Source organism: Protopterus annectens, chromosome 8.part0 (genome assembly GCF_019279795.1).
Source record: "Protopterus annectens isolate FY-2018-M chromosome 8.part0, PAN1.0, whole genome shotgun sequence".
NCBI lineage: Eukaryota > Metazoa > Chordata > Ceratodontiformes > Protopteridae > Protopterus > Protopterus annectens.
Window position 1 is genome coordinate 1,020,656,218 of NC_056741.1, and position 23,361 is coordinate 1,020,679,578.

Consider the following 23,361-nt stretch of genomic DNA (forward strand, 5'->3'; position numbering starts at 1 on the left):
TGGGTAAGAATCCAGAGGAAAGCTATCAGAAGGGTGACTGAGTTACAATGAGAATGGCATGATGGGAGAAGAAAAACACGTTGCCCAAAGGTATCGACTCAGTTCTGCACAATCCTCAAAAGAGAAGAAGTTCCACTGGAAACCAAATGTTAAAATGTTGAAATGTTTAATCACGAACAGAGAACACAGCACAATACACCAGGGTTAAGCGCTTTCATCTAAAATTAGACTTCATCAGAACTAATCTAATTTTAGATGAAAGCGCTTAACCCTGGTGTATTGTGCTGTGTTCTCTGTTCGTGATTAAACATTTCAACATTTTAACATTTGGTTTCCAGTGGAACTTCTTCTCTTTTGAGGATTGTGCAGAATTGAGTCGATACCTTTGGGCAGCAAGTTTTTATTTGGTTTGTGTGGTTCTTGGTTCACATTTATGATGGGAGAAGAGAATTCCTCTAACTCTTCTCACTAGACACAAAATCATCGGAGAGACAGACACAAATTTACACCAGGATTGTTATGTATAGCCCTGCCTGATTTGAGAGGAAATCACGATTAAATACTCAAAACAGGAGCCATGACTGTGTGCCTATTCAATGGTGTATATGGCTAGGTATCTTACTATCTTTGAGATAACTTGCTTAGTATTGTTTCTGTGTTACTATGATATGGAAGTTCACCATCATGCTAAGGAAAAGTAAAGGAGTCACTCTTACAGAAAGGAAAGGAGAAAGCGAAGAAGACCTGGGCAGTCATTTGTAGGGGTAAACTGCTCCCTTAGTTTATGAATGAAATTATTTACAGTAAGAGTTGAAGACCTAGGGAATGGAATAACAGAATGGGTTGTAGAGGCAGAATCCATGTAGGCATTCAGTAGGGCATGTGACAGGTAGAGAAAAGATAAGAGAAAAGGCAAGGATGGAGATGAGTTACTTGATCTTTGATTTCTGTGTGACAGTTTTTCACTGTGATCAGTTAAGGTACAACATTCATGACCTCTACTGGCTTGACTGATATATAAACATATTGTCTACAAAGTAAGTCATACTTATTTAACTGACATAAAATACTTTTTCCCTTCATTATTAGTTTACTTTTTAGACATTTGAAAGGACTTTAGCTTTATATATAATAACTCTGCCATCTCCCCAACAACTAAATATAAAGGCATACAAAAGCAAAATAAAAAAAATGATGATTAAAGGAATTTATTTCATATTATAGAAGTAAGTAAGAAATGTGCAAAGATGTAAGAGATATACATTGTCATATGTCAGAGTGTAAGAGATATACATTGTCATATGTCAGGGTGTAAGAGATATACATTGTCATATATCAAGGTGTACAAGATATACATTGTCGTATGTCAGAGTGTAAGAGATATACATTGTCATATGCCATGGTGTAAGAGATATACATTGTCATATGTCAGAGTGTCAGAGATATACATTGTCATATGTCACTGTGTAAGAGATATACATTGTCATATGTCAGGGTGTCATATGTCACAGTGTAAGAGATATACATTGTCATATGTCAGGGTGTAAGAGATATACATTGTCATATGTCAGAGTGTAAGAGATATACATTGTCATATGTCAGGGTGTAAGAGATATACATTGTCATATATCAGGGTGTACGAGATATACATTGTCATATGTCAGGGTGTAAGAGATATACATTGTCATATATCAGGGTGTATGAGATATACATTGTCATATGTCAGGGTGTAAGAGATATACATTGTGGTATGTCAGGGTGTAAGAGATATACATTGTCATATGTTAGAGTGCATGAGGTATACATTGTCATATGTCAGAGTGTACGAGACATACATTGTCATATGTCAGGGTGTAAGAGATATACATTGTCATATGTCAGAGTGTCAGAGATATACATTGTCATATGTCAGGGTGTAAGAGATATACATTGTCATATGTCAGAGTGTCAGAGATATACATTGTCATATGTCAGGGTGTAAGAGATATACATTGTCATATGTCAGAGTGTACGAGATATACATTGTCATATGTCAGGGTGTAAGAAATATACATTGTCATATGTCAGAGTGTACGAGATATACATTGTCATATGTCAGAGTGTAAGAGATATACATTGTCATATGTCAGGGTGTAAGAGATATACATTGTCATATGTCAGAGTGTAAGAGGTATACATTGTCATATGTCAGGGTGTCATATGTCAGAGTGTAAGAGATATACATTGTCATATGTCAGGGTGTAAGAGATATACATTGTCATATGTCAGAGTGTAAGAGATATACATTGTCATATGCCATGGTGTAAGAGATATACATTGTCATATGTCAGGGTGTAAGAGATATACATTGTCATATGTCAGTGTGTAAGAGGTATACATTGTCATATGTCAGGGTGTCATATGTCACAGTGTAAGAGATATACATTGTCATATGTCAGGGTGTAAGAGATATACATTGTCATATGTCAGAGTGTAAGAGATATACATTGTCATATGTCAGGGTGTAAGAGATATACATTGTCATATGTCAGTGTGTAAGAGATATACATTGTCATATGTCAGGGTGTAAGAGATATACATTGTCATATGTCAGAGTGTAAGAGATATACATTGTCATATGTCAGGGTGTAAGAGATAGACATCATCATATGATGCAATCACATGTACAAAAAAAAGTGTATGCCAACAAACCGCATCTGGTGATGTTCCTCCAGTGTTCTATAGCTACACCATTCCTCTGGCATTGTAAAGCATAATGCCTTATTGCCTCACATAGAGTTGTGTGATCTCCATTTGTAGCACACAGGTCATAAATGCAGTTGTCAAAGTAGGCCTGTCCATCAACTTGGCTATGGCAAGCTCTAAAGGGGCCATCGGCATTTGTGATCATCCCACATTGATTTAGTGAGCTATATTGGCTTTTGCTATATGCAGAACACACAGGCTCAACATTAGTAGCGAGACATGAAATAGACGAGTTTGGATTTATCCAGCTGTTTCCAAAGCTGATTGCGTTCTGGGCCATTGAACCATTTGGCATGATGAATTCGTCACTGATGTTCCCATTATAGTTTCCACAAAGTCCACAAAGCTGCCCTGAGTATGTCACAGGCAGTTTTACTATAACTAAGTGATACCAGTCATATGACAAAGAAAGACCAAAGTCTGCCTCAATAGTAGCCACTGATCCAGTGTAGTAAATGTGGATAGCACCTGATTCAAGCAAAACTGGAAGATTCACAACAGATTCATCAACCTGCAATGAAATAAAAAGGAGCTTTATGCATTGAATTCTTCTGACATTTAAAATTATAAGAGAAGTGCAAAATATATAATTTATTTGTAATTTATTAGCATTTTGTTTTTAAAGTACTGCAAACCCTATACTATTTGAGGTCTTGCAAGTTTAAATAAATGTTCATGAAGTAATTAGATGGCAACAAAAAGGTTAGATATGAATGAGTCACACTCATTTATTGATACCAGTTTTTAACTAAATCATGTCACCTACAAGAAAATAATCCGAAACAGGGCTGTATTATTCCACACCATCCCATACACATGTACCAAATGTGATATTTCTGAATGCCTGCATAGCTGCTACCTACCCTTCTTCCAGCCTACACAATCCTCCCCTTATTATGGTCCAATAAACATGTCAGTGACTGATATAGCTCTCATCTCAGACATATTGCCTTTGCCTTATCAGCACAACACAACAAATCTGGCCATTAAACCCTCATTAGCAAACCAGCACACTATCATATATGTGCCCATTCATAACCATTTGGTCAGGGTCTGTGTATATGGGGAAATGACAGCTGTTCCTTTAATTAGTTCAAGTCTACATACTCCATTTTCTTCTTCTGCAGAGCAATTGATCATGTATGGATCAAATCCATTAACAAAGAACATTCTGCAGTTCCAAGAGTTTACCTGGCCACAAACATTCTGCCTGGTCATACTTTATCAAAATGGTCAGTTATGTGGTGATCTACAAATGAAATCCCTCATAAATTAAGGCATATAGGACATTTCTTGTACATATATATTTTCAGTACTGAAACTAAGAATATCTCTTCTGAAGAAGTCTAAATACTGGGAGAAGTTACCAGTATCTCTTTTATTAGTAATGGATGAACTTTGATGTAGTTAATCATTTGTGAGGTCAGAGGCTGGTAATACTGCAGTTCCAAGGGACCTGATATGAATAGAAGTGTTCTCTCTTGATGCCTGTGTGTGGCTCTCTGGGGCATATGCACAAATTTAGTTAGAATGATAAGGAAGCAATAGGCAGACAACATTAAAGTTCATACAATATTATCTACCTGAGGCAGGGCATTCCACTGGTGCATAGGCAGGGCATCCACAACCAGGCTTCCATCTTTAAAAGCAGATCTTAACATTATAAGATAGATTGGTACACATAACCTTGGGGATCTCTCTCAGTTTTATTTCTCCAAGTATTTTGGGTTTCTAATACCATGTTAGAAATGGACCTCATTCCTAGGTCAAAGTATGATTAACACTCATGAAATTAGTATTGTTTCAATCCTTAATGTTAGTCAAACATGGTCTTCTCACAATGTGCCCAAAACTGACTCCTTCTGCAATTCGTACAAGATTACACGTATTGGTAACATATTTAAATATGACTGTAAATTCTTTATTATGAGACCCATTGCTGCTATTACTGTTGGAACTGTCTGGATATCCTTCTTCAACATTGCCCTCATTTCTGCCTGCAAATCCTGGTATTTTATGACTTTTTGTTTCTCTGCATGTAAGACACTGCAATCACTGGGTATAACAATTTCAGCAATCAATTGCGCAAAAGCAACGTTTGTCTTCTTTTCATGGACTACAATATCTGTTTTTCTCACATCTATTTTTTTTGAACTGTTGGCAATGGTGATCCCATGTGATATAAACATCATTATTTTCTATAATGTTTTGTGGCTCATATTTCCAATGCTTCTCTGCTGTTTCAGTATTATAATGTTTACACAATACACAATGCAACATTCTTGACACATGTTTATGCCTTTCACTATACAGGCCTTCTGCTATTAATGTATCACACCCAGCAAAAAGAGTTGCAACTGTTTCCAATTCTGTTTTACAAACATGCATTTGTCTATTTCTCTGACTTGTTCGATGGACTTTGCAAACCAATGTGAACATAGTCCACTATTCTGAGCTGATGGTATTAACTTTTCGTCTTCAGTTTAAAGTCACCATTCCTTAATCATTCCTGTGTTAGATTCTGACCAATATGAGGTTATTCCTGGAGTTTTCTGTACTTGAAACTACATTTATGCATTTTCCACATTTCTTGCCTTCTCACCTGATCTTTGACCTTGTATTCTTTCTTTCTTTTTTTTTTTTTTTGGTACAAAAACCTGATTTTTGTCTACTTAAAGTTTGATTTCTATTCCCACTTAACCCTGATATGCTTCTGCTAAACTAAGCAGAGAACTCATCTTAGACTTATTCTCCTCATGTTTTAAAATTTTCACTATGTTTGGATCTTGTGAGGTCAGCAGATATGTATGCAGTCCTATGACTGCAAACCTATACATGTAATCATCTGTTTACATTTTATTGTTGACCAAGTCTGCTATTCAGGGTGCACATATAAATAGTTCTTACTCAGGGCTATATCTTCATGTAAACATGTTAATACTTTTAGCCAGAAGTTAAGTACTGCATCTGGTCCTGGGGTTTTCCAATTAGGAACAATTCTTTATTCTGTTGCAATTTCCATGGCTGTTACTTTATTTTATTTCATATCCTGTACATTTGAACTTCTTATTCTTTCTTTAACTTCTTTCCATTCAGCATCTTTTTTCTATTCTGTAGTGTCTATTTCTTCCTTTTCTGGTGGTGTTTCTATTGCTTTTGCCTTGTTTCCCACTTCTCTACAAAACTTTTTTGGGCTCATCGATAAATTGCTTGTTTTGTACTTTTCCTTTATATTTATTTGCATATGTTCTAAGTTTTTCTGCCTGTGCTATCTTTAGTTTATTATTTGCAATAATGTACCATACTGCTCTGCTCTGATACTGCACATTGCTTTTATCACGTCTATCCTTCTGAGTATTTTTGTTGATCTGTTCCTGCTTTTGTTCTCTTCTAATATAGTTTTGTCTATTTGATACTTCCATGATGGCATTTGATTTCTCCCCTTCCTTTCCCTTAATGCCTTGTGTTTTTTGTGGTAAGACTTTACTGTTATTAATTTAGCTGCAGATACTTTTCCGTTATCAGGGCAACACTTTTTACGCGGTTGCTGAGCTCAGAATCCAGTCACTTGTCATGTCGTTTTAGTGTTAATATAACCACACGTGTAAAAGTATGTTACTGCATAATATTTAAAAAACGAGCTGTCATTTCTACATTTGTTGGCTTTCAGCTCAACAATCACGTGTAAAGTATTTCTCCTTCCTACATACCAAGCGAGCAAATGAAAGATAAATAAATCTCGCTTAAGACATTTGTAAACAAACAAAACATAATACAGAACACCGTGGCATATCACATGCATTGTAAGCATAGAAACTAACATGTAATTATTTATAGAGAACAGGAAACAGCAGTCTTTCAGAAAAGAGTTTGTCGAGACATTTTGAAAATGCACTGAGATTTATAAGCACAAAGCAGAACGTGTCATTACTCATGTCTATAAATTCAAGTGTCAAGCAGTACTACGATAAGTACCATGTTCATACTTTTAATCTACTTACACGTCAAACGTATATTGACCTCCTCACCTTTCTGTGCAGAATTAAAGTAGAATTTCAGCACTCCTGTCATGGAGGAGCAGTTACAGGTCATAGTCTCAAAGAAGAAAAGCTCCGGATACAACACTGTTTTCAAACTATTCTTCTACATTCCTCCCATTAACAGTTTTAGGCCTCAAAACTAACCTTACAGCACAAAACCAACATTGTAGTAAGAAAGAAAAGAAAACAACATACGGAACTCAGTGGTCATAAAGTATAAAAAAAAAATATTAAAAGTTTATCAGGTATAGCTCAAACTTATTTGCTGTGGATGCCTACATATGCAAGCACGGTCTAACATTGTAAGTGCTCTTTACAAGTGTTGCCCCGATAATGGAAAAGTACCTAGCTGCACAATAATATATTCCACTTACTTCTGTTATATTGCATGAAGAACAGTCTTGATTACTGTGCTCATTTGTTTTATCAAACTTCTAACATTTTGGGCCTTATTGAATTTTTGTAATCTATTTCTTTTATTAATCTTAATATGTCTATCCGTCTCTATTAAATCAAGCAACTCTTCCCACAGATCACTTTCTTCTAAACTAAGGGCACATTCTTTGTTCTCCATTTCCTGTGGGCATTCTATAGAAAGTTCTAGAACACCTTCATGTGACACATTCTCTTTAGCTTCATCCTGTGTCATCTGTTGCTCTTCCATATGGAACTCACTATTAGACCACAACACTGACTGAGTCAGAGTTGCCAGTTTCCTGTTCCTTCCCTTGCTGTGCACCTCCAACTGAACTTTTGCACTGATTTCCTACTAAAGGTTCCAATGTATCTTCATATGGCAATTGATCAGATGCTTATCTCCACTGGTTTCTCTTTAAATTGGGGACCCGTTCTCTCATGCTGTGATGTTATCAGAATTAGATTTTCTATATACATCCTTTACTTCACAAGTAATCCATGACTTCAGTCTCTATTTTGTTAAATTCTCTAGTACTAATCATATTTTCTACTTTCCTCTTTGTTTTCTTATTTTTTTTGTATTGTAAAAGTTTCCATATCTAAATGTCTTTGCCTGTATCTCTCTTCAAATATCGTTTTTGCTGCTTTTTTGTATTGATTAGTTTTCCTTTCCCCTTTGCACAAATATTGCACCATATTACATGTCTTTTTCTTTGCCGTGTCCATATTTCTGCTTCAGATGTCTCCTGCTCCTCCTGTTTCTCCTTACTTGAGGACTCATTGTTCCATCATGCTTTGATATAACCTGTGTTAGACTTCCTACACTAAATCCTTCACTTTGCAGGTATTCCATAATTTCAGCTTCTATTTTTTTGACTTCTGCTTTAATAATCTTCTGTTCTACTTTCCATCTTTGTGATCTTACTTTTTGTATAGCGAAATTGTCCATATCTGGGTGCCTTTGCCTGTATTTCTCTTCGAGCATCTTCAGAGCTGCTTTTTTGAATTGATTAATCGGGCTTTCTCCATTGCATAAATATTGCACCACATCAGATCTCTCTTTCTTTCCCACATTCATGTTTCTTTTTCATACCTTTCAAAAATCTCTAGATTTTGTTCTTTATATTTTCACACTTCCTCAGTCTCTGCTGTTTCCAAATGGCCCAAGGATTCTTGTTCTATATAGTGTTTTAATGAATCTGTTGTATTAATGAACACACATTTGCATTTGTAGCTTTTAATGTGTTTTCTTGTGCAAGTATTTTCCTCTAACTTCTCTCTTAATCTTTTATATATCATCTGTCTAGAAATTCTGGGCTTCTTGTATAATAGTAACAATAAAAATTCCTTCTTATCCTCAGTAGGCCACTCTATCATCTTTATGGCTCTTCTGGCCTGTCAGTTTTTGTTGTTTTTGTAGACTATTGCTTAATTCTACAACAGGGGACCATCCTCCCTCTGAACTGGGCCTAACCTCATTGTATGAATGTCTCCATGTCTTGAAAATTCTACACTGTCATTTTTCCAGTCCTGGCACCAGTGCACCTACCAGGATTGGGTACTGTTTTATCCTGGAAGTAGCTATGTAAAATATAGTCTATATATCAGTGCTGTCTTGATGAGATTTTGTAAAAACAAGGTCCACTTCATGAAGGTACTCACCAAGACTTGTGGATGAATTTAGTTGCAGCAATACTACTTTCTTTTGCTTGCTGATTTTATCATCTCTCCATTCAGACTTAACATTAAAGTCTATACACTGGTGCTGAGGCAGGACATCCACAACCAGCCTTCCATCTTTAAAAACAAATCTTAACATTATAAGATAAATTTAGCCAGAGAATCTCAGGGATTTCTCTCACCATGGGGATAGAATCATATAGGTAAAGAAGTGTCACCTAGTCAATGCTGCATTGAGCAACTACTACCCAGAGGGTAGTTGAGAGGAAGATGTGCAAATATTTTTACATTACTACAGATCTGCCCTTACAGGAAGTAAAACTATATTTGTGTAACAGTGGTGTTGCATAATGATACTAAGCCTTGTCTTTCATTCATATCACATCTGGCTAGCAAAAAAAAGTTTTCAGGTGTTGTGTTAATCTGCTAGGGAGCTGGGATCATTAGGATCTTGACTGCATGTTTATTAAGGAAGTATCGCATGGGCAAGTTCTGGAAACTGTTTGACACAAGAGTGTTACATAGCAGGTTGAATAGGATTTGACTCTGCATTATTTGCAAATGGGAGATTCCATGGGGAAGTACCGAAGAGAATTCAAAAAGCAGAATGGCAGTATATATAGAAAAGACAAAAAGATACTTATCTGAAAAAATCCATATGGATGAATGAACTAAGTACAAGTAAAACTATCAGTGCATTAGATTCATAGGTGATTACTGGGCTAATTAACCCTGAGGCCTTTTTAATCCGAGCCATGCTTTCCCAATGGTATCTAACATGATTTGATATCCCAGAGTATTTTTTAAGGTTTGGATATAGGTCTGAATGAAGGTTTGTCAAGCATTTACAGACTGCCTCTGTCCATAAAGTGGCATCAGTGACAGACCAGTGATTAGATGGAGGTTGGGGTAATCAAACCCTTGACTGCTGAATGGTCTTGATCCAGCAGCACAAAGTCCAACACTTTAGTGCCAAACTGACTTAGATAAAAACAACAGGTAACAGGCTAAAAGCTTTCCAACTTTTGGACTATAAGATTCCTTCTTCTTGAGTTCACAAGCTGTTATAATATGTTACTTTTTATATGATTTGCTGTTCTAGTAAAATACAGCTGTATTATAACACAGATAACTTCAGTAGTCAAGCTTATTCAGAAATGAACAGAGAGCAGAGACAGAATATCATATTAATCTTATTGACTACTAGTGTTCAATCAGGAACACTTTAACCATTTTTGCAGTGTTTTGCCACCACTGCCTTCTGACCATCTACAACCCTATTCATTTGGCCCATTTATTCCTTATTACCAAGGTGATGGTCAGGTGAGTGGGGTCAAGACTTAGACAGCCATTGGTGTGATTTTTGATTTTTACCAAAGCCCTATCCCCTTGCTTGGCTACATGAGGGGAGAGTGCATATAATGGTCTGACTAAGCTGGTCATTCTTCACTTCCATGACGTGTGTTACCAGCCAGCAGCATTTCTTTCAAGTTCTCAAGCACAGGTGTGCAACGTTTAGAAAAGTAATATAAAAATATGGTGGTATAGACTTCAATATTAAAGCCCTGTGCATCTGAGTGCATGTAACGTGTTCAGTATGAATGCGTATTCTGTACTGGAGTAATGTCACATCTAGGGTTGCTACACTGCCTTACAACCAATGATAGGCTCTTGCTCCTCAATGATCCTAGATAGGATAAAGCAGGTATCCAAAAATGAATGAAGAAAACTAGATGAATGTTTAAAAATCCTGAGCAACACAGTTCTTAATTATGTTTACATTTCACAATGTATGAGTCTTAATTATGCAATATCTAGTAATCTAAAACATAGCTTCTGACAACTGACTGACTGCGCCTTAAATGGAGAAATGTATATAATTATAATAAGATATACAACATTGGAAATGTAGGTGTATCCTTCTGTTCTTTTTAGATCCATATATTCATAAATTCATAGGTTAATAATACACTATTGATCCTGATGACCATCCGTAGCCTAGCCACAATATCCCAAGTTATAAGTACCCATTGGCACCTCCTACTAACTTTTCTGTCAAGGATTGTCCTTCCAACTACATTTTACTGTACCACATAGATTCTTCTTCATGGCTGTGCTTGAACATATATAAGGTATGTTCCATGTAGAACATCAGACATGGCACCACTTCTAAGCATCTGTCATACTGCATTCATCAGAAAATGTATTTCCCTCTTCTTAACAATTCTTTCTATTATTAATTCATCTTTATTACTTCCATTGGAGATGGGGCCTGTAAGTAACCTCTCTGCAAAATGTATTGAAATGTTTTGTCACCAGCATGACAGACATTAATGTTTCTCTGTTTCCTTACTGTTTGTGACAGAAGTCTCTCCATTTTTATACTTTACTGTTTCTCTTTCCCTAATATACATGTACATCTTTATTTATTTTAGAATTGCACCTACTTTTTGATCATTTGTTTGCTTGTTTGGTGACTAAATATTTGCATTAGGATTATCAAGGTTTCCCCTTTTCTAGTATTAAGAAATGAGAAGTTAATATGCATAAGAGCTTTCATTTATAAATGCCACCTGAAAATGCCATGACTCTCAAAACAGGATGATCATTTAGGGAAAACACAAGCAATGAGAATACATGCTTGCACATAGACCTAGTCTGGTATGTGAGGCATAAAAATTGCATGCTGTTAAACTAACATAAGGAGAGAAGAGAGACATATCATCTTTGAGCCCATTTCATCTACAGTTCTTCATAAGTAATGTATGTTTTAACTACAGTTTTTGTGAAAATGTACATTTAAGTTGGAACCTTTAAAACTTACTGTCCATGACAAGAAAGAGTCATTGAAGTATTTTGAAATACTTAAAGATAAGAGGACTTGGTTACTTTCATAGCTTTTATTAAGATTATTTTCTTTTTTTTTTCATTTAACAGTTACTTTGACTATCAGATTTTTTTTAAAACTGCTGCCTTTGTTGGTTAAATGTTATTTCAAAAATACCACTATTAGTTAAAGTCAAGAATGCATCGACCAAAAGTAATGGTTTGAAAGGCAGCACACCAGCAGTGTTAATACTTAATTAGTTCTTACTAAAATAATATTTAAAACATTTGAAAATTACCTCCACTCTGCCATACTCTCCAACAGACATCTTTATTTGATGATTATAGATGCTGAGTTGTACTTGCCGAGTCCATGACACACGTGTACTTCCTCTGTTCTCATTTGTTACACTGATGGAGAAGTTTGTAAGCCTGTTTGATATTCCACAGTATTTGCTGAGGGTGTATGTGCATGTTCCTTGGAAGTCAAAGTACCTTTGATCAAAAGTACTATAATGGGGATCACCTGATACCCAGCATGTTCCATACTGCAGTGGGTAGCAGCCACGGACACCATTCATTATTTTGCATTCTTCATATGTAGAACATCGATAACTTTGGCATTGCATTCCAGTATTGGCATTTATGCATCTACATTTAGTAGAGCAGTCTTCATTTAGAATGACTTCTTCTCCGATACTGAAATAACGGCCTTGATAAATACATCCACACTGATTCAAAGGAATGCATCTTCCTCCACTTAGAATATAGCCATTACTACAAACACAGCTCTCCCTGCAGGGCTGATTGCAGTACAGAGGGGCCGTTGAATCTGCACAACTTGCAGGGCAGGCAGTAGCACATGACTCATAATGGCTGTTTTCTGGGCATGTAATCTCTGTAATAAAAAAATACAAAAATATTATACCACTTAATGCTCTCTTTTAGTTCAGTAAGTTATTATGTGAACCACCATATCAAAAACAAAATAATAACTAATAAAATTAATTATCTGATTTCATTAATAAGTTCTGGATTAGTAAAAATACCTACTGAGTTTCTTATAAAAATAACAACTGACAGTGTAGTAACTTTGAATTATGTATTAATAGAGCAACAATATTCTCTGTTAATGGTTATTTGTAAGTAATCAGCAAAACATTAATTTTGTTTACCTGACAGGATGAAAAAATGAAACAGTAAGTAGTTAGAGATTTCACAGAGATTATGAAATATTAATAGAATATATTCTTTCATTAGCCTTTTTCTAACCATTTAATAACAATTTGTTAATAACATCACATTTAAAAAATAAGTTTCTTCATGCACTTTGAATGCTCTGATTGCTAAAAGGATAGGGGAAAAGAAGTACTGAACTCTTTCAAATTAAATTCCAAATTCTAACTACAGGACTCTCTACAGTGAAATAAAAGCAATAAGCTGTATATTGGGAAGGTGTATGAATAAATCAGGGGCATTTTATATACACCTGAGTTACTGGAACACTGCACCAGTGAGATACTCATACCACCCCAAAGTCCTCACATTACTGCAGTTTTAGTCAAACTATAAAAATAGACATCTTGGAGATATAGTGTAAACTTTACTTGCAGCATCTGTTTTTGGGAATTATGTAGTCTGAGACTCTTCCTAAATGTCTGTCCAGCCTCTATGACAACTAAATATTTTTCAGAGAATTTGCCAGCCAAAAGTAAAAGTGACCATATACTGTTTTGTCTGTTTCATTGTTCAGCTTCAATGCATTACAGAATCAATATCCACATCTAGATCATAAGATATCAGACCATATGACAATGAACTCCCCTTAAACTACTTCAGCTTGTATCAGAAAAGAACTTCAGTCTTGCATATAAAAAAGTACCCACCCCATGCCAACACATGCATGCAAACATCCCTTTGAACAATAAAGATATAGCTGCATACTTTATTAATTTAGAGACTTGTTTATTTATTTATTTACCATTGCTTTGTAATCAAGTACTCATATCAAATGTCATATTTCTGTGTTCAGACAACTACAATAAAAATATAATACTGAATAGTTATTTTTAAACACATAAGTTCACATTTGCTAGGGCCTCTCCTGAAACAAGTCATTGCCTAATTCAGGAAGTGGGCTCTACCACATCTGAAACAATGACCTATTTTTATACCATATCACATGACCATAATCATGGAAGCCACCCTGGACCCTGTCATCTCATTCATTCCTCCTATAAAGGCTACAGCCAGACCCATTTGATCCCTAACCAGGAAGAGATCCGTATGGACCATCCATTTCCTCTTTAGAGACCACATTATAACTCTGGCATTCTCTGAGGAGATGAGTCAGATGATATGAAAAAGGCTGTCCTGTGTTCACATAGATCCTCTCTCCCATGCTCCTATGTAAACAATAATAATCTCATTAGCATTATTAATGTTAATTTTAAGCATGAGATTGTCCAGCCTGGTGCTAACTCCATGTTACATGCTGATGGATCGGACTTTTAATCAGGACCTGGTCCTTCAACGTCCTCAAAACTAGACAGAACACCCCTTAATAGTCTCAAGTTCACTAAGAGGAGTGAAACCTCCTAAAGCCTTTCAAAAAATGCTTACATTTTTCTTTCCCAAAATATTTTTTTAACCTATGGATCTTTTTCCTCACTAAAGATCTTTAGACCTTTTATAACTGAAGGTCATGTTTAGTTTTGCAACAAGCAGTAAAATATTCAATGATGGGGCAAATGAATATATCATGAAGAAATAATAACTTTCCTACATATTATTTTTAGAAAAAACTTTGACTGACATATGGATAATTCTGTTAGCCTTTCTGATCACAGTGGTCAAACATTGTTCAAAGTTGAGTTTGTCATACGACAATATCCTACAATCTTCGATGTACAAATTTCAGAGTATGCATCTGTTTTGCACTCTTATTTGATTTTACTGTTCCAAATTTCCCTGTGTTGTTTCTTAATATTGGAAGATATGCTGCTATTACTGGATAAAAATGTAAGTTATCCTGTTCTTCTTGTAGCACTTTTTCATCTTAGTTATCCTATCCTTCTTGTAGTACTTTTTTCAGAATTAGGCAATCAACTACGTCACCCATTTTGCAATCATGTACATATTAAGTTATCAAAATGTTTTCCCCTTTCTTAAGACGGTAGAAGATTTTAAGGATTAGGGTCCCAGCACCGCAGTTTGTGCTACACTTCGTCCTACAAACAGGATCAGACTGAACATCTCTCACTCAAATCTATATTCTTTAGCTTGCATGCTGTTTGCCACATTAAATAATGAACTAATTACACATATTGTTTTGTGAAATAGACCTTAGGCAGGTCTGGATATGCTGCTTGAGCTTTAAGGCCCTTGTGTAATGCAGCTATAAACTATTTAATGAGTATTTGTCAATGTCACATGTTGGCTTGAACTATAGATAAAGTGCAGTGATATTTAATAAATATGTGTAGCCAGTAAAATGAGAAAGTATTAAACAACTATCAATGGGAAATTAAGTCAATAATCTATCAGTGCATTGAAAATGTTATGCTATATAAGTTTACAGGTGGTAGGCAGAAAATTCCTATCCTAATATTTCTCAGACCTGTTGATGTGTGGTGTGCTGCTTAGTAAAACAAGACACTAAATGGCATTATATTAAATGTGATACCTTCTCTGCTAACTTTGTTAACATGGCATTGTTGGAAATATTGTTGCATTCTGGATGCAAAGTACTCAAGAGTTTCTTAGAGCGCAATTTCTGAAATGTGGTTTTGCAGCTTGCTTTCCTCTGGAGAAATGCTTGCTGTTTTAATCTGTTTTCACTTAATAAGCGGATCTAACTTGTTTGAAGCACTGGTAAACTGCTTATGTATTAACAGAATGACACAGGATGAAGTTGCAATTTTAGGTAAAATAATAAAATAAAGGGTTTTTCTTCATAATAAGTATATGCCATCTAAAGCAGATTGATATTGAAATGATATTGAAATTTAACAATTATACATATTTACAAGGATGCATGGTTGATGACATCAGTGAACATTAATAGCCAAATACAGGCCACATTATTTTTTTACCTTAATTTACTCATCATCATCTTCTTTTGGCTGTTCCCGTTAGGGGTCGCCACAGTGGATCATCTGTTTCCATTTCTTCCTGGCCTCTGCATCTTGCTCTTTCACACCAACCACCTGCATGTCCTCTCACACCACATCCATAAACCTTATCTTAGGCCTTCCTCTTTTCCTCTTACTTGGCAGCTCCATCCTTAGCATCCTTTTCCCAATATACCCAGCATCCCTCCTCAGCACAAGTCCAAACCAACGCAATCTCGCCTTTCTTGATTTCTTTCCAAACTGTCCAACCTGAGCTGACCCTCTAATATACTGATTCCTAATCCTGTCCATCCTGGTCACACCCAGTGCAAATCTTAATATCTTTAACTCTGCCACATCCAGCTCTAACTCCTGCCTTTTTGTCAATGCCACTGTCTCCAACCCATATAACATAGCTGGTCTCATTACCTTCTTGTAGACCATCCCTTTCACTTTTACTGGTACTCAGCTGTCACAAATCAATCCTGACACTCTTCTCCACCCACTCTATCATGCCTGTACTCTCTTCTTCACCTCTCTTCCACACTCACCATTACTCTGAACTGTTGATCCCAAGTACTTAAACTCATCCACCTTCTCCACCTCTACTCCCTGCATCCTCCCCATTCCTCTATCCTCCCTCTCATTCACACACATATATTCTGTCTTAGTCCTGCTGACCTTCATTCTTCTTCTCTCTAGTGTATATCTCTGTCTCTCCAGGGTCTCCTCCACCTGTTCCCTACTCTCACTACAGATTACAATGTCATCTGCAAACATCATAGTCGACGGGGACTCCTGTCTGATCTCATCTGTCAACCTGTCGATCACCATTGCAAATGAGAAAGGGCTCAGAGGTGATCCTTGATATAACCCACCTCCACCTTAAATGCATCCGCCACTTCCACCGTAGACCTCACTGCTGTCACACTACCCTCGTACATATCCTGTACCACTCTTACATACTTCTCTAACACTCCCAACTTCCTCATACAATACCACAACTCCTCTCTAGGCACCCTGTCATATGCTTTCACTAAGTCTATAAAAAGACAATGCAACTTCTTCTGACCTTCTCTGTACTTCTCGATCAACACTCTCAGAGCAAACATCGCATCTTTAGCACTTTTTCCCGGCATGAAACCATACTGCTGATCACTAATCATCACGTCCCTTCTTAACCTAGCTTCCACTACTCTTTCCCATAACTTCATGCTGTGACTGATCAATTTAATCCCTCTGTAGTTACAACAGCTCTGCACATCACCCTTATTCTTAAAAATTGGTACCAAAACACTTTTTCTCCATTCCTCAGACATCCTCTCACTTTCCAAAATTTCATTAAACAATCTGGTTAAAAACTCCACTGCCATTTCACCTAAACACCTCCATGTTTCCACAGGTATGTCATCTGGACCCATCTTTTCCATTTTTTATCCTCTTCATAGCTATCCTTACTTCCTCCTTGCTAATCCATTGCACTTCATGACTCACTATCCCCACATCATCCAACCTTCTGTCCCTCTCATTCTCTTCATTCATCAACCCCTCAAAGTACTCTTTCCATCTGCTCAACACACTCTCCTTGCTTGTATGTTTCCCTCATTATCCTTTATCACCTTTACCTGTTGCACATCTTTCCTAGCTCGGTCTCTCTGTCTAGCCAATTGGTACAGGTCCTTTTCTCCCTCCTTAGTGTCCATCCTTTCATACAACTCTTCATATGCCTTATCCTTAGCCTTCACCACCTCTCTCTTTGCCATGCACCTCATCTCCTTATACTCCTGTCTACTTTCTTCATCTCTCTGACAATCCCACTTCTACCTTAATTTACCATGAGTACTATATCATTTTGGTTGTTTGTAAGTGTGGTGTACAGGCAGGACATTAAAGCAGTGGAGTGTTTTTTTTTTTTTGAATGTTAATATTCTACTCCACAAACAAATTATGTATGTCCAACACCAGTTTTCTGATAACTTGTACTCCTTTTATTCCATATGGCTCAACCTTGCCAGCTCCATGAGCACAGAGGTATAAAACCCTGGAGGTTCCAAGTGAAAGCTAAGGGTGAGAAAGGGATATTGGTGTAAATACAGAAGTAATAACTCTGTTGAAATCCCTGGCACACCACTTTTGAATAGGAGAAGAAAGGGCTGGATGGATAGACTATAACTCAAATAGGAGAGAAGCCAGACAGAAATTCTTAAATTAAGCAATGGCATAATCAATGATACATATTTTCAGTGGTAGGTATTATTTTTCACATTTGCCTCACTGGATAGTGAAGGGGAAAAGAAAAAATAGTAATGCTGCAAGGAAGATGGTGAACAGAAACTTTGACTGAAACAGACGTGAGTGACTGAAATGAAAAAAAATGGAGGTATGTAGTGAGACAGATTTATATAATTCATGGGCTTAATATAAAATAATCATTTTTGCCCCATTTTTTTGCTCCCTAACAACTGATCATTAGCTGTTCCTGAAGATTATCCTTGATTGCTATGTCTACCTTGCTCTCTGTCCACCCATGGACATGCTGTGTTAAGCTTAGGTCAGCAAGGCAATTGAAATGTCCAAGTACAGAAAATGCTACTGCCTAGGAAGTATGCTTTACTTTAGTGTGCCACTTACACATCTCAGTGACAGCTCAAAGGTGGGAGATGCAGTGGGTGTCAGTGCTACCTGATCCCTCACATCTGTAAAGGGCTTGACATCAGCTGGAAGCCGTGTCCACCCCCAGGCAGCACTGCGTCCTGTCTCTCTGGCCTTGACGTGGGAGATTAACATGCTAGTGTGTCACATGTGACTGCCCACTCACCTCCCTCCAAGATGTACACACCCATCATTCCTGCCTGCACTGTTAAAGATCATGTTTAAAGGTGCAAAGCAAACTTTTCACACAAAAAGGCTTTTGCAAGTATCTTTTTGCATGGAAATATTTTTTGTGTGAAAAGAAAACTGCATTTTGCAGCTTTAAAAAAATATAAAGTTTTAAAGATTGCTTCCTAATGCAGAAGCCAAAACGTACTGGGACATTTTATGGGAGTAATATTCATGGGCAGCAGGAGGCGCTTACATCACATTTTGTTCCAGTTCTAATTCTGCTGGATTAGTACAGGGTAAGTAATTGTAAATTAGTTAACAGTTTGGCAAAAAATAAATAAATAAATAAAATAAAAATAAAAAACTAATCATTATATAATGTATACATACAGCTGTTGTGCTCTACCAACAGCTAAGCATAGCTACTTAGTTGATTAATGGCCATAGTCTGTGAAGGAGGCAGGATGCTGAAAAAGTAAAAACAATATCCTCCAAAAAAATTCTAGATACTCCATTAAATTAATCCATCTGACTAACCTTTATGTTGCAATCAGCAAATGTATAAAACTGAGGAGCAGCACTGCTTTGGTACTGTTTTTATTACAAAATTATAAACTGAAATGAAAAAAATACTTATGTGGCAGTTATTATTGGCACTGTAGTTTTAGAAGCAACCTCCCCAAGAGTTCTAAACCACAAAGCATATAGTAAAGAATATTTAAAAATGTAACCTTCCTACCACACACACACACACACACACACACACACACACACACACACACACACACACGCACACACACACATACACATACACACACACACACACACACACACACACACACACACACACACACACACACACACACACACACACACAAGTGCTCATTTCATTTGTGGATTTCCTATTCATGTAATAAAATTCAACCACATATTGTACATACTTGCCTACTACATCTGAAATTTTATATATGTGTACATATATATATACATATATATATATATATATATATATATATATATATATATATATATATATATATATATATATATATATATATATGTTTGTGTGTGTATAACATTAAAAGTAATGTTTTCCAAAGTGTGTCACCCAATATGTGTTCTTTTTAACACCCCTGGAATATTTTAAAACCTATGAAAGTTTGTTTTTTTCCTTTCTTACACTTTTAGCAAATCATTTGAATATTGTTTGTGAAGTTCTTTAAATATTTTAGATATAGCAGTATAGATTTCTAGAACATACCGCAGAATCCTGGCCTTCGCCATTGTTGTGGAGGTGCCCCTAATGCTTGGCAGCGAACAGTATACGAATTCAAGGCCTGGCACAGACTTGTCATGTAACCACCAGTGGCACACAGGTCATATACACAGCTCTGTAGAATATCCTGAGAGGGAAGAAGACTGATGCATGTGTTAAATGGCCCCTGAGGGTCAGTAATTATACCACAGTAGTTATTTCCAGAGTACAGATCTCGGTTTTCAGGAGTACAGTCTAAACATAATCCATTACACTCATCTCTGCATAATGTATCATTATCAGGCACTCTCCAACTTTTGGCAAACTCCTGGTCTGAATGGGTCAATGTGCCGTATGATGTTAGGAAGTCATCAGACCTGTCATTAGTTAGTGTGCCACACAGTCCACATGTAGAGTTGAAATAACTCAAAGGTACAGAAACAGTGACATAATGGTATCCATCATAGCTGGCAACCACTCCAAAATCTGTAAGGACGGTGATTGAAAAGCCACTCTTATAAACCCGGATTTTCCCACTCATTATAGATACAGGAAGAGAAGATCGTATGTTGTTTACCTGCAACAGTAAAACAAACATTAACAGATGTATAAAATATAGTAATACACCACTTACCACTTAATATTCTGAATATACACTTAAATTATTTGGCAGCATTTTACAGTAAATATTATAGATGTTGCTTGTTCTTTTACTGTAAGAAATTGTCAGCTGAATATGTACAAGGCAGGCTTCAGGCTGATATGTGACACTAATAAAATAACTGTCCATATAATTCTTCTCACCCTCTCTGCTCTCCTTTCCTTCAGAAATGTATTTTACTGGTTCATCAAGGTTATGACTGAAAATGTCTCTTGGTTAACATGCTTACCTTATTAACAAATTAAACAGATACTTTTCCAATATGAATATTATAATTTCTCTATCTCTTTAAGATAAGTTAAAGGTCCAAAATGTTCCTTTCTATTTAATTGTTTCTCATAAGAATGTCTGCTTATGAAAGTCATATTGTAACCTAGTAAACAGTTATTTCATTTACTAGCAAGACAAGTTCTGAATAGTAGCCTCTTAGTACTGTGCTTTGCAACCTTTTTACTGATTGTATTCAGTTGACATGACTACACACCATACACACACACACACACACACACACACACACACACACACACACACACACACACATACACACACACACACACACACACACACACACACACACACACACACACACACACACACACACACAAACACACTCATACATGCAATGGTGCAGGCACATACAGATACAGCTGCACACTTATACACAGGCATCCACATAGACAGACAGACAGATGGACAGACAGACACATGCATGTATTCACTCACTTAAAGTAATCCATAGTCTTGCTGGTTTTAAATGGATGTTTTACATTCTTTACTGGAATCGCAAAATAGTACCCATTTAGACTTAAAAAGTTCAGAAAACAAATTTAGTATACAGACGACTAGACAACAAGAAACATACTTGTTTTGCAACTGCCACTGTAGATATACTGGACCACTGTTTCAGATAATAATGGTAAAGAACATATGTAGGCAATAAAATTATTACAGTTTTTAATTTCAATATGTGCAAGACAATTAACTGCTTCTGTTCTACAGATCACGTTGCTATAAATGAAATAGTGAAAACAAATGTGGTTCACTAGTCACCACTCTTATAATAACAAAGTTCAAACTGTTTCAAAAAGTGTGTAGTTAAAACATCCAGCCTTACCAAGACCTGGTCTGTACTATCTCGAGTCATGGTAATTTCATTTCCATAAGCTATCACCCTCACAAGTCTTGTCCAGGACACCATTAAATTTCCTCGGTTCTCATTTTTTACTTCAATCCTGTAGCTGGTGAGGTTTTGCCTGTCTGGGCACAGCATTGATAACACATATGTGCAGGTGCCCTGAAAATGAAACAGCTGCCCATCAAAAGTGTAGTAATGAGGATCTCCGGATACTGAGCATGTTTTTGAGCCAATTGATTCACAAACATAGTACCAGGAGGATAGCTGGCATTGCTCATAAGTAGAACAACCTTCATTCTGGCAGATGACAGTATTGTTTTCTGAGCATCTACACTTCGATCTACAGGTACTGTCTTCCCAGAATACATCACCGGTTCTCAAAAATTGTGCTAGAAGCCAAATAAAATAGGATTATTTTATTATAAATGGAAAAAGATTCAGTCCCTTAAACATGAGGAAAAAATATCATTTAGAATAATGTATCTTCTAAAAACTTAATTTTGTTCTTATCACCTGCAGTATATTTTGTACTAAATGAAAATGTTTAGAAGTCATTTATTTTTGATTCTGGTATTATTTAGTGTTGCAGTAGCATTCATTTAACATAAAATAAAATTAAATAATGTTTGTACCATATATTTCAACTGTCCATATTTTTGCAGAATGTCCAGATATTTGCCTCATATTTTATATCTGTTCTTCATAAAATTTGTGGCTTTCTGGCAAATCATTGAGGATTGAGTTCACTAAGTAATCACAGACATTTGAGTTACAGATTTAATATCCTTCAGAAATATTTAAAATTTCTCCTTATTTTCTGGCCTCTGTCTCTCCATTATTTTTGGCCTAGGTTCATAGGTATGTACTCGGCTAATGACCACTGGGGCATTTTAAAGCCTTGCTATATATCCCAAATCTCTGACAAGTTCTGGTGCCCTTGATAAGTGTAAGCAGGGGCTTGAGAGATGAACCATTTACAGGTTGCCTGTGTCAATTAGAGACACAGTTGCCAAACCAGGGATGAATTTCCTGTTTTCCTTAGAGTTGTCCAAATTATACTTGAATTGGGTTACGGAGGAACTCTGCTTCACATGGATAGGGAGACGGATCCAGGGAAGGGGTAGTCTCTAGAATGAATAATCCTGGTGCAGTTTGTTTTGTGGATATGCAGGAGCTCAATCAGAGTGGGCTCCTACAATGCCTTGTATGCCAGGCATAGATGTTCCCTCAACAGCCTGTAGGGGATAGAGTACAGGGACAGGGCTTTGAGGTGCTCTGCATAGGACATGTTACTTACGCCCTGTACTATTTTAGAAAGAACATCTGTGGATATTCAGATGGCTGGATGTACCTGATTAGGTACAAAGCAAAGACAGCATTGTACTCAATGACAGGTCTGATGAATACAGTGGAACAATGACCTCCTTGGAACTAGATGCCATCCCTTTGCTTATAAATTGCATAACACAGAATGATTTCTTCATTACTGTAGACATGTGATGGTCAAAGGCTAGATTACTGCCCGTGTTTGTCCCCACGTCTCTGTTAAATAAATGAAGTCATAGATTAATAGGTAAGCATTAGGCTGGTTGCCCTTATAGGCCATTTTGAGCTGAGTCAATTTTCCATTAAGGGTTTGAATCAAACCTTGTACCTTGTGTCTGTGA

General features: G+C 36.5%; 1 protein-coding gene across 1 annotated transcript in view; it reads right to left on the reverse strand.

Moving 5' to 3' along the window:
- LOC122808390 (alpha-tectorin-like) overlaps positions 1-23,361 on the reverse strand; it is a gene marked incomplete at its 3' end in the record, with an annotated part of 263,674 nt that overhangs the window by 107,281 nt on the left and 133,032 nt on the right. Inside the window, 4 exon segments of the mRNA XM_044079357.1 lie at positions 2,692-3,256; positions 12,008-12,606; positions 19,905-20,475; positions 21,674-22,083. Of these exon segments, the coding sequence (XP_043935292.1) occupies positions 2,692-3,256; positions 12,008-12,606; positions 19,905-20,475; positions 21,674-22,083 (2,145 nt within the window).